This window comes from Salvelinus namaycush, chromosome 6 (assembly GCF_016432855.1).
Source record: "Salvelinus namaycush isolate Seneca chromosome 6, SaNama_1.0, whole genome shotgun sequence".
NCBI lineage: Eukaryota > Metazoa > Chordata > Actinopteri > Salmoniformes > Salmonidae > Salvelinus > Salvelinus namaycush.
Genome location: NC_052312.1, coordinates 39916300 through 39928501, shown reverse-complemented (window position 1 = coordinate 39928501; position 12202 = coordinate 39916300). Strand labels below are relative to the sequence as shown.

At 46.0% G+C, this 12202-nt stretch overlaps 1 protein-coding gene across 2 annotated transcripts; it reads right to left on the bottom strand.

The window, feature by feature from the left end:
• Positions 1–396: 396 nt before the first annotated feature.
• LOC120049993 (zinc finger protein 34-like) lies at positions 397–5346 on the bottom strand. Of its 2 annotated transcripts, none has more exons than XM_038996561.1 (8): positions 5041–5346; positions 4701–4897; positions 3788–3892; positions 3586–3681; positions 3153–3263; positions 2861–2981; positions 2451–2750; positions 397–1800 (listed from the first exon to the last, which is right to left on the bottom strand). In XM_038996561.1, exons 1-8 carry the CDS (start codon positions 5072–5074, stop codon positions 707–709), a joined length of 2058 nt encoding a protein of 685 aa, XP_038852489.1. In that variant the 5' UTR covers positions 5075–5346; the 3' UTR covers positions 397–706. The 2 variants fall into 2 exon arrangements, with proteins under 2 accessions (XP_038852489.1, XP_038852490.1); XM_038996562.1 differs by having other exon boundaries at positions 4701–4919; positions 5041–5148.
• Between the last annotated feature and the right edge of the window lie 6856 nt (positions 5347–12202).

Genomic DNA, 12202 nt, shown 5'->3' with positions numbered 1-12202 from the left:
TATGCAGTGTTTACCATGAACACAGTCTCCGCAAACGCAGGAACATTGCCTTTCAATTTTAATCGAGCTATAACGCGAATCTTCTGCGATCATTCTGCAACACAGATTGAATCAAGCCCGTTTATACCTTGCTCTAACATAAGTTCTGATCTTCTTCAACATTCTGATTGTGCCCACATTTTTACACAATTAATTGTACACAATTAAAAGGACATCTTGAACCGAATGTTTTCAGATCTCCCTGAACACCACGGGAGGTAGTTGGGGATGCATTGTTTCTGCATATTTTACAAGTTTAAAGGAATCTGGAGGTTTAAACCGTTTTAAATTGGGTCAATGTCAATCATAATCCCGCTTCTAAAATCATTATTGTTATTTGTAGCCTCGAATATCATGTGTAGACATGAAAAATCTGAAGAAGTTTATTGAAAAACATGTTTTGGTATGATAATCTGATATACAAAAGAGGACCTGTAAAATCATGTGTATACTGCATTTACATTTTAGTCATTTAGCAGACGCCCTTATCCAGAGCGACTTACAAATTGGAAAGCTCATACATATTCATCCTGGTCCCCCCGTGGGAATTGAATCCTGGTCCCCCCGTGGGAATTGAACCCACAACCCTGGCGTTGCAAGCGCCATGCTCTACCAACTGAGCCACGGGACCGTGTGGTATTTACATTGGAATTAACTCCTACATAGTTTATTTTGGTCTCAATTTTTTTTTTTTAACGAGACTTTGTCTTTCTTTCTGTTGGGAGTACTTTTGGAGAATCTTAACAGGTCTATGAACTCTTCTCATATGATTTACCATATTACCCCTTTGGGTAAATGTTTTCCCACACTCTGAGCACCGGTGAGGTTTCTCCCCAGTGTGAGTATATATGTGCGTTCTAAGAGAGTCTGAGGTAGTGAAAGATTTGGGGCATTGGGTGCAGGTGTAAGGACGCTCGCCTGTGTGAGATCGCAGATGAACCATAAGATGGCAAGATACTTTGAAACCCTTTCCACAATGTTTACAGGTGTGGGGGTTTTCTCCTGTGTGCGTTCGTGTATGCAACCGCAGTTCTCCTGAGGTAAGAAATGCCTTACCACATATGCTACATAAATAATTCTTCTCCCCAGCATGCATTCGCGTGTGTCTCACTAGTGCACACTGCTGGGTAAACCTCTTACCACAGACAGTACACATGTGACGGCGCTCCCCAGAATGAATGCGTATGTGCACTTTGAGATCATATGCACTCCTGTACCTCCGGTCACAGTGTTCACATGCGAATGGTCTTTCTTCTGTGTGAAGTAACTGGTGCTTTTTCAGAGCCCCAGGAGTAGCATATCGTTTGGGACACTGGTCACAATGATATGGCATCGTGTGAACTCCCATATGTAGCGTCAGCAGTGATGGTTTTTTGAAAACCTTCCCACACTCACATGTATGAGTCCTGTTTTGGGGTGCAGGGGATCCATCTTTTTTCTTGTCAACCTGTTTGATCACCCTCTTTTTGTCCCTCTTTCTGACCACCTTTTTTTTCTTGTCAACCTGTTTGATCACCCTCTTCTTGTCTCCCTTTCTGACCACCTTTGTTTTCTTGCCAACCCGTTTGATCACCCTCTTTTTGTCTCCCTTTCTGACCACCTCCTCTTTCTTGTCAACTTGCTTTCTGTCCTTTTCTACTTGGTCGGTCTTGCAGAGGTTGGCCATTTCACTGTGAGATAATGGAGGCAGAGTCCAGGTAAGAACCTGGGATGGCTTGTCAGCATTCACCATTACGTTGAGAGAATGATCCAAGTCCAATTCTGTAAGGAGAAAATACAGGAGATAAGATTACATAACCACCATATATATAGATTCATATTTTTACACAGGTAACTGCCAAACTAAACGAAACACCAATATAAAATGTTTTCAAAGGGCGTTGGGCCACCACGAGTTGGGCACCTTGGCATAGATTCTACAAGTGTCGAACTCTATTTGGAGGGATGCGACACCATTCTTAGACAACAAATTCCATCATTTTGTGCTTTGTTGATGGTGGTGGAAAATGCTATCTCAGGCACCTCTCCATAATTTCCCATAAGTGTTCAATTGAGTTGAGATCTGTGACTGATGGCCATGGCACATAGTTAACATCGTTTTCATGCTCAAACCATTCAGTTACTACTCGTGCATTGTGGATGGGGGCATTGCCATCCTATGGAGGCATAGCCATGGTAGGCAAAATATTGGCCTGCCCAGCATTTCTATACATGACCCTAAGCATGTGACTTTAATTGTTTAATTAAGTCAAGAACCACACCTGTGTGGAAGCACATGCTTAGAATATACTTCGTATGCCTCATTTACTCAAGTGTTTTTATTATTTTGGCAGTTACTTGCACATGGTAATTCATATACTTTATTAGTCATAAACAATGGATGAGTGTTTGACCTTTTATATTTTCCTTACCATCACAGGGTACTGGAGTAACCAACACTGAGGTCTCTGCAGGTGACAGACCCTCCTGTTCCTGTTCCTCTGATGTTGACAGTCCTAGATCCTCCAAACATCTATCAGTGCCTTCATCCAGGATTTCATTGTGGTCTTCATATTCACAGACCTCTACCCCCTTATCTATGCATTCATCTTCATCTGAGTATGGCCTCACATTGTCAGAGTTGTCTGGCTCGTAGTTAATAACAACTCTCATTTTGGGAGGGAGGGACAGTGTGGACAGGATGGTATCTGCAGTGTATTTAGAGACATGACCTGAGTAGGAGAGAACATCAGTTAAACTCACCTACATTGGCAAGTAAAAAATACAAGAGGTGTCCAATTGGACTATTTACTTCATAGCCATTATCTGGATGGAGACTTACACTTGTTCAGGTTTCCATGACGTTGATGGTGCTGCAGCACTGTCTTCAGTTGTTCAGGGTCAAAGACAGTATGTCCACATCCCTCCAGGACAGAGGGGGCAGCACTGAGCCATGCTGTTGTCTAAGAGGAGCAGGGCAATTCAGGATAATAAAGAGTTCAAATACATTGTACCAGCCACTTGAGGTTTTAGACAAGTTTTGAAATGACCAAAAACACTATTCAATTCATCTGTAGAGCCACATGACGTGATGTTCCGTCAATCTTTTAGAACTGAGATGTTTTCCTCAGTACCTGCGCGAGGTCTGGTACAGGCAGCAGCTCCTCCAGTCTGGAAAGGAACTCCCACATCAGTGTCTGCAGCGCTGTGTCATACCGAGGGCCATAGTGGACTGGGAACACCTCCTGTGAAATAGACAATTTAGCATGAAATGAGTCTAGTGCCAAATGTCTTCATTAAAGATGCACTCCAGCTTTTTTGGAACTTTTCCTTTTGAGAAACAATATCCCAAATATAAGTACTGTAATGTACACACATGTAAGGGTGCAAACTACAAGCAGTAGGCCATTCAAGGAGTTGGTCTGATGTGATGTCATCAGCCTCCTCCCTTACTTGTGGGAACAATGGAGGAGCAGTTGATCTAAGTAGATGTTCAACTAGTAGCCTATTTCAGAAATATATTCAAGCAAAAGGATCATAAAGAAGTCTAGAGAGAAAGTTCCTCACCTGGAAAAAATGCTCCCTATCAGAAGGGTCTTCCAGCAGGGTTTGGACTAGCTCCACAAAGTTAGAATCTGCAGCCTCCAATTCATCACCATGACTCTGTCATTAGGTGCAAACAAAACATCAGACAAATGTACAGGAGTGAATCCCTCAGAAATAATGTTCTCCTGTGTCTCATTCATAAAGTGTTGCCTATTTAACTAACCTCTTTGTGTAAAGACTTTTCTGTCAACGTGTTGATTATGTCCAGGTGGGCCTGGATGGTCAGCAGGTCAGCTGTGTCCTTACTGCGACACAACTCTAAAACCAGCTGGAACAGAGGTGGATATGTGAAAAGCAGGACTAGGGCCAATGTAGTCTGATTAATCAGGCTGTAATACACTATTTATTGGTACATACACAATTTTGTAGGCATTCATTTCATGCTGTAAATGTTCCTTACAAGCCAGAATGTTGAATAAAGTTGAATGTAAACTTACTCTACCAGTTGTCTGTGTGGTTTGTCCTTCAGATGCTTTAAACTCGAGAAAATATCCACAGGAAAGTATTGTCTAGGGCCTACAAATGTGAAGGTAATTATATATTGTATTTTTTTCTCTCTCTCCAAGCTTGCCACGACAATTGTATATTCTGAATCGGGAGGATGGATAATGTTTTTGTGTGGAATTGTAGGGGAAAGAAATATTGAAAAATATTCGCACACAAAAAAGGTGTGGATTGTTCTCCATCCTCCCCCGATTCAGAATATTGGTTCTATAGCTTTGGACGAGAAAAACAAATATCCGATATAAAACTAATTTTACCTAAGTGCCGAACCACATCTCTAAAAGGTTGGGTAAACAATACTTTCCTGTGGAAATGTCGCAAATGCTGAAGTACAATCCGCCAGACAACCGGTAGAGTAAGTTTAAATGTCATTTTATTCAACATTCTGGCTTGTAATGAACATTCATACAATTTTGCAGGCATTAGTTGCTGTCTGTATGTACCAATGAATTGTGTATTACAGATTAATCAGAGCAGGGCAGACGTACAGTAATTGCAGCAAGTGGCTGCCCATAGTTTGTTCCATCATAAGGTTGGGTCCCATCCCAACCCTCAATATTTACACCTCTCACCCTTGCTCTCAGTCCCAGGATGAGTTGGGTCCTCTGCCTGGAACTCAGCAGCTCTGGAACCATCTCTGTCACCAAAGTCACAAACTCCTCCAGCTTCCCATACTGCATCACATTACGCTCTTGAGCCACTTGCCACATGAAAGCAGACATCAGGCGTAGAGGTGGAACCAGGAGACGCAAGGAGAACAGATGGAGATCTGTCGCCGAAGAGAAGAGCAACTAACAGATAAACAAATACATTCCATAACTCAGCTAGTTAATATTATTACAAGCTATGTGTAGGCTATAACGTTAGGACATATTTGAATGGACATAATTTTTCTACATTTAACAAACTAACCTTGTTCTGATGCTGGATCAATAATGTTATCCATAGCTAGTTTGCAAAGAAAAAGAAGCCACTGAAACAAGCTACTGTTAGCTAGCTAAAGAGTTTGATGCTAACGTTAGGAGTGACCAAGCCTAGAATATACACTGAGGGCTTACAACGTAGCTAAAAAGGTTGATATCTTTATGCAAGCTAGCTAATACTATACTAGTTAGCTAGCAAACTATACCCGTTTTCTATAGATAGCCAACATTTGCACATCCCATTACTTTTACCAAAGATGTTCTACTCATCTATCTGTGCTTTCACTAACGACAAACAAATCATTGACCTCGACGAAGTACTGTACTTCCGGGTGATGTTTAAAAACAATCCTTCAGAATAAAGGTCCTCATTTAAAAAAAGAAAGATGCATACCACAAAATATTATTCTCTTTGTATTTAGTCATTGCAATATATCATTTATTTTTATTGAGGGTTTATAATATTGCCCACCAAAATAGCCTAATTCTCCTAACCTGCTGCGTAAGTTCTCCTAACCTGCTACAAAACTGTTCCTGTATACCACCTAGTCAAAACCCTGACTGAGAGACAGCTCCACTTCCATAATTAAAATGAATTAAATATTATTAATGGTTCATATTTTTGTTTCAAATGTCAACAAAATTGCCGTTACTGTCCTGCCATCTTATTAAGAAAATTTGAGCGCTCATTATTGTGGCAAAGGCTTGTCCAGCCTACTTGCCTTGTCAGACGGAGGTCAAAGTCATCTGCAGTTTTCTGGGGAGCTGCCTCTTAACCATCAACATGAATTAATAGGGATGATAATAGAGCTCGCCAGCTTGTAGTCCTAAAAGCCGGAAATTAGTTAACTCTCATATACGTTCAGCCATTCCCATGGGGAAAATGGATGGGGAAAGAATAGGGTTTTGGGATAAACGCCAAAAATAAGGTCAGAGGTTAACACAGGCTTAGGAGATCTTGAAAGTTTCATCCTATAAGATAACATCAGTCATTTAACATGACCTTAATGAATTATGAAGCCTTTATGTGCTTTGTGCTTTTTTTATTACATAAATGCTTAAAAATGCACAAAAAGTGACTTTAGCTGATGATGATCTCATAGAACAAAACGTATAAGATCTCCTAAGCCTGTGTTTACCACAGAACTCATTTTTGCCATTTATCCAAAAACCCTCCAAAAACTCCACTAATTTCCCCATAAGCTTCGTCCAACGAACCATGGCGGAGTTAGTGCCTACAAAAATGCACCATTGCTATTGCTCTCTATGTCGGAGCTGTCGTGGATGAGAATGACATGATCTACTTCCTTTTCCCCACAAACATCTGAGAGAAATGACTTTGCCACATCTATGGCAACATTGTAATAAGCTGATGTTATTATATGAAATGCTTAATTAATACATTTAGACCAGTGTTGAAAGTTTGCCCTTTCTTGTGTTTGTTACTATTGTAGCGCATTTCATCTCAAAATATGAAAAGACAATATTTGAACTTTTGGACTGCAAGAACTCATTTTGTTGACATGCAGCAATAATATTAAGGCATAGCTGACTCATTCAATTAATGATATTACCTAATGTAAAGAAATTAGGAACTGACAGGATTAGATTAAGCTACGATCTTGTCTGTCCACACATGACTGTGTATCTTGAACAATCCTACTGTACTATGCCACTTGAGGATTGGCAGATTTGTTGAGTCATTGTGTATCTCAATAACCCAATACAAGATAAGAAGACAAGGATTTGAACCCTGGACATCAAATCGTATTTATGTGCTGAATACAACTGGTGTAGACTTTACCATGAAATGCTTACTAACCAACAATGCAGAGTTTAAAAATAAAATAGTAACACGAGGAATATAAAAACAACGAGTGGAGTACCAGTACCAGATCAATGTGTAGAAGTACAAGGTATTTGAGGTAGATATATACATGTAGGCAGGGTAAAGTGACTAGGTATCAGGATAGATAATAAGGTATTTGAGGTAGATATGTACATGAAGGCAGGGTAAAGTGACTAGGCATCAGGATAGATAATAATGAGGTATTTGAAGTAGGTATGTACATGAACGCAGGGTAAAGTGACAAGGCATCAGGACAGATAATAATAAGGTATTTGAGGTAGGTATGTACATGTAGGCAGAGTAAAGTGACTAGGCATCAGGACAGATAATAATAAGGTATTTGAGGTCGATATGTACATAAAGGCAGGGTAAAGTGACTAGGCATCAGGATAGATAATAATTAGGTATTTGAGGTAGATATGTACATGAAGGCAGGGTAAAGTGACTAGGCATCAGGATAGATAATAATTAGGTATTTGAGGTAGATACTGTATGTACATGAAGGCAGGGTAAAGTGACTAGGCATCAGGATAGATAATAATAAGGTATTTGAGGTAGATATGTACATGAAGGCAGGGTAAAGTGACTAGGCATCAGGATAGATAATAATGAGGTATTTGAGGTTGATATGTACATGAAGGCAGGGTAAAGTGACTAGGCATCAGGATAGATAATAATAAGGTATTTGAGGTAGATATGTACATGAAGGCAGGGTAAAGTGACTAGGCATCAGGATAGACAATAATTAGGTATTTGAGGTAGATACTGTATGTACATGAAGGCAGGGTAAAGTGACTAGGCATCAGGATAGATAATAATTAGGTATTTGAGGTAGATATGTACATGAAGGCAGGGTAAAGTGACTAGGCATCAGGATAGATAATAATAAGGTATTTGAGGTAGATATGTACATGAAGGCAGGGTAAAGTGACTAGACATCAGGATAGATAATAATAAGGTATTTGAGGTAGATATGTACATGAAGGCCGGGTAAAGTGACTAGGCATCAGGATAGATAATAATAAGGTATTTGAGGTAGATATGTACATGAAGGCAGGGTAAAGTGACTAGGCATCACGATAGATAATAACACAAGTAAAATAAATAACAGAGCAGCAGCAAATTATGAGTTTTAAAGTGTGTGTGAACGTGCATGTGTGTATGTATGTGTGTTTGTGTTGTGTCGGTCTGCGTGTGTGTGTGTGTGTGTGTGTGTGTGTGTGCATATGAGTGTATGTGAATGTGTGTGGGAGTGCCAATGTAGTGGTGTGAGTGATTGTGTATAGGGTTTGTATATACAGTACCTTCAGAAAGTGTTCAGACCCCTTGACTTTATCCACATTTTGTTAAGTTACAGCCTTATTGTAACGGCGGCCTTCCCTCTCTTCACTAGAAGAGGGGGTGAAACAGGGATCGGACCAACACACAGCGTAGCCAGTGCTCAACATGTTTAATTAACAAAAACTACTGTGAACACTAAACAAATACAAAATAACAAAAAAGTGGCAAACCGATACAGACCTATCTGGTGCAGAATACAAACACAGAGACAGGAAACAACCACCCACAATCCCCAACACAAAACAAGCCACCTATATATGATTCTCAATCAGGGACAACGATTGACAGCTGTCTCTGATTGAGAACCATATTAGGCTGAACACAGAAACAGACGAACTAGACACACAACATAGAATTCCCACCCAGCTCACGTCCTGACCAACACTAAACAAGCAAAACACATAAGAACTCTGGTCAGGACGTTACAGTACCCCCCCCTGAGGTGCGGACTCCGAACGCACCCCTAAAACTCAAGGGGAGGGTCTGGGTGGGCATCTGTCCGCGGTGGCGGCTCCGGCGGTGGACGAGGACACCACTCCACCACTGTCTTTGTCCCCCTCCTTAGCGTGCTTTGAGTGGCGCCCACGACCTTGGCCTAAGAAAGCTCACGACTGGAGGGCGGCTCACGACTGGAGGGCGGCTCACGACTGGAGGGCGGCTCACGACTGGAGGGCGGCTCACGGCTGGAGGGCGGCTCACGACTGGAGGGCGGCTCACGACTGGAGGGCGGCTCACGGCTGGAGGGCGGCTCACGACTGGAAGGCGGCTCACGGCTGGAGTGCGGCTCACGACTGGAAGGCGGCTCACGACTGGAGGGCGGCTCACGACTGGAGGGCGGCTCACGACTGGAGGGCGGCTCACGACTGGAAGGCGGCTCACGACTGGAAGGCGGCTCACGACTGGAGGGCGGCTCACGACTGGAGGGCGGCTCACGACTGGAAGGCGGCTCACGACTGGAAGGCGGCTCACGACTGGAAGGCGGCTCATGACTGGAGTGCGGCTCATGACTGGAGTGCGGCTCATGACTGGAGTGCGGCTCATGACTGTAGGGCGGCTCTGGCAGCTCCTGACTGGCTGGCGGCTCTGGCAGCTCCTGACTGGCTGGCGGCTCTGGCAGCTCCTGACTGACTGGCGGCTCTGGCTGCTCCTGACTGGCTGGCGGCTCTGGTGGCTCCTGACTGGCTGGCGGCTCTGGCGGCTCCTGACTGGCTGGCGGCTCTGGCGGCTCCTGACTGGCTGGCGGCTCTGGCGGCTCCTGACTGGCTGGCGGCTCTGGCGGCTCCTGACTGGCTGGCGGCTCTGGCGGCTCCTGACTGGCTGGCGGCTCTGGCGGCTCCTGACTGGCTGGCGGCTCTGGCGGCTCCTGACTGACGGACGGCTCTAATGGCTCGGGACAGACGGGCGGCTCTGAAGGCTCGGGACAGACGGGCGGCTCAGATGGCGCTGGGCAGAAGGACGGCTCAGATGGCGCTGGGCAGACGGACGGCTCAGATGGCGCTGGGCAGACGGACGGCTCAGATGGCGCTGGGCAGACGGACGGCTCAGATGGCGCTGGGCAGACGGACGGCTCAGATGGCGCTGGGCAGACGGACGGCTCAGATGGCGCTGGGCAGACGGACGGCTCAGATGGCGCTGGGCAGACGGACGGCTCAGATGGCGCTGGGCAGACGGACGGCTCAGATGGCGCTGGGCAGACGGACGGCTCAGATGGCGCTGGGCAGACGGACGGCTCAGATGGCGCTGGGCAGACGGATGGCTCAGATGGCGCTGGGCAGGCAGGCGGCTCAGACGGCGCTGGGCAGACGAGCCCAGCGGGGAACAGGAACAGGGCACACTGGACTCTCGAGGCGCACTATAGGCCTGGTGCGTGGTACCGGAACTGGAGGTACCAGGCTGAGGGCACGCACCTCAGGGCGAGTGCGAGGAGAAGGAACAGTGCGTACAGGGCTCTGGAGACGCACAGGAGGCTTGTTGCGTGGTGGCGGAACTGGAGGTACTGGGCTGGAGACACGCACCATAGGGAGAGTGCGTGGAGGAGGAACAGGCCTCTGGAGACGCACTGGAAGCCTGGTGCGTGGTGTAGGCACTGGTGGTACTGGGCTGGGGCCACGCACCATAAGGCGAGTGCGGGGTGCTGGAACTGGAGGTACTGGGCTGGAGACACGCACCATAGGGAGAGTGCGTGGAGGAGGAACAGGCCTCTGGAGATGCACTGGAAGCCTGGTGCGTGGTGTAGGCACTGGTGGTACTGGGCTGGGGCCACGCACCATAAGGCGAGTGCGGGGTGCTAGAACTGGAGGAAATGGGCTGGGGCGGGAAGGTGGCGCCGGATATGCCGGACCGTGCAGGCGTACTGGCTCCCTTGAGCACCGAGCCTGCCCAACCTTACCTGGTTGAATGCTCCCCGTAGCCCGTCCAGTGCGGGGAGGTGGAATAACCCGCACTGGGCTGTGTTGGCGAACCGGGGACACCATGCGTAAGGTTGGTGCCATGTACACCGGCCCGAGGAGACGTACTGGAGGCCAGATATGTAGAGCCGGCTTCATGGCACTTGGCTCAATGCTCAATCTAGCCCGGCCAGTGCGGGGAGGTGGAATAACCCGCACCGGGCTATGCACACGTACAGGAGACACCGTGCGCTCTTCCGCATAACACGGTGTCTGCCCGTACTCCCGCTCTCCACGGTAAGCATGGGAAGTGGGCGCAGGTCTCCTACCTGACTTCGCCACACTATCCTTTAGCCCCCCCCCCCCCCCCCCCCAATACATTTTTGGGGTTTCTTCACGGGCTTCTTACCGCGTCGTCGTGCTAACCTCATTCGCCGGTATCCCTCTGCACATTGCTCCATCGAATCCCAGGCGGGCTCCGGCACTCTCCCTGGGTCAACCGACCACCTGTCTATTTCCTCCCAAGTGGTGTAACCCAGATCCGGCTCCTGCTGCCGAGCTAGCTCCTCGAAACGCCGCCTCTCTGCTTTTGCTGCCTCCAGCTCTGCTTTGGGGCGGCGATACTCCTCTGGCTCTGCCCAGGGTCCTTTTCCGTCCAGCTCGTCCTCCCATGTCCATTTCTCCTGGTCCCGCTGCTGCTGCTGCCACTGCTGCCCGTTGCTACGCTGCTTGGTCCGAGATTGGTGGGTGGTTCTGTAACGGTGGCCTTCCCTCTCTTCACTAGAAGAGGGGGTGAAACAGGGATCGGACCAACACGCAGCGTAGCCAGTGCTCAACATGTTTAATTAACAAAAACTACTGTGAACACTAAACAAATACAAAATAACAAAAGTGGCAAACCGATACAGACCTATCTGGTGCAGAATACAAACACAGAGACAGGAAACAACCACCCACAATCCCCAACACAAAACAAGCCACCTATATATGATTCTCAATCAGGGACAACGATTGACAGCTGTCTCTGATTGAGAACCATATTAGGCTGAACACAGAAACAGACGAACTAGACACACAACATAGAATTCCCACCCAGCTCACGTCCTGACCAACACTAAACAAGCAAAACACATAAGAACTCTGGTCAGGACGTTACACTTATTCTATAATTGATTGAATTGTTTTTCCCCCTCATCAATCTACATACAATATCCAATAATGACAAAGCAAGAACAGGTTTGTAGAAATGTTTGCTAATTTATAAAAAATATAATAAATTAAATATCACATTTACATTAGCATTCAGACCCTTTACTCAATAGTTTGTTGAAGCACCTTTGGCAGCGATTACAGCTTCGAGTCTTCTTGGGTATGCCGCTACAAGCTTGGGACACCTGTATTTGGGGAGTTTCTCCCATTCTTCTCTGCAGATCCTCTCTATCAGGTTGGATGTGGAGCATTGCTGCACAGCTATTTTCAGGTTTCTCCAAAGATGTTCGATCAGATTAATGTCCAGGCTCTGGCAGGGCCACTCAAGGACATTGAGAGACCTGTCCCGAAGCCACTCCTGCATT

What these genes read in the sequence shown, in the direction of transcription:
- LOC120049993 (XM_038996561.1), bottom strand. Translation starts at nt 5,074, where the DNA reads ATGGATAACATTATTGATCCAGCATCAGAACAAG. An exon ending in TCCTGGGACTGAGAGCAAGG is followed by an intron (nt 3,893 to 4,700) that starts GTGAGAGGTGTA and finishes CCTCTGTTCCAG; the next exon opens with CTGGTTTTAGAGTTGTGTCG. An exon ending in ATAGGGAGCATTTTTTCCAG is followed by an intron (nt 3,264 to 3,585) that starts GTGAGGAACTTT and finishes TCTATTTCACAG; the next exon opens with GAGGTGTTCCCAGTCCACTA.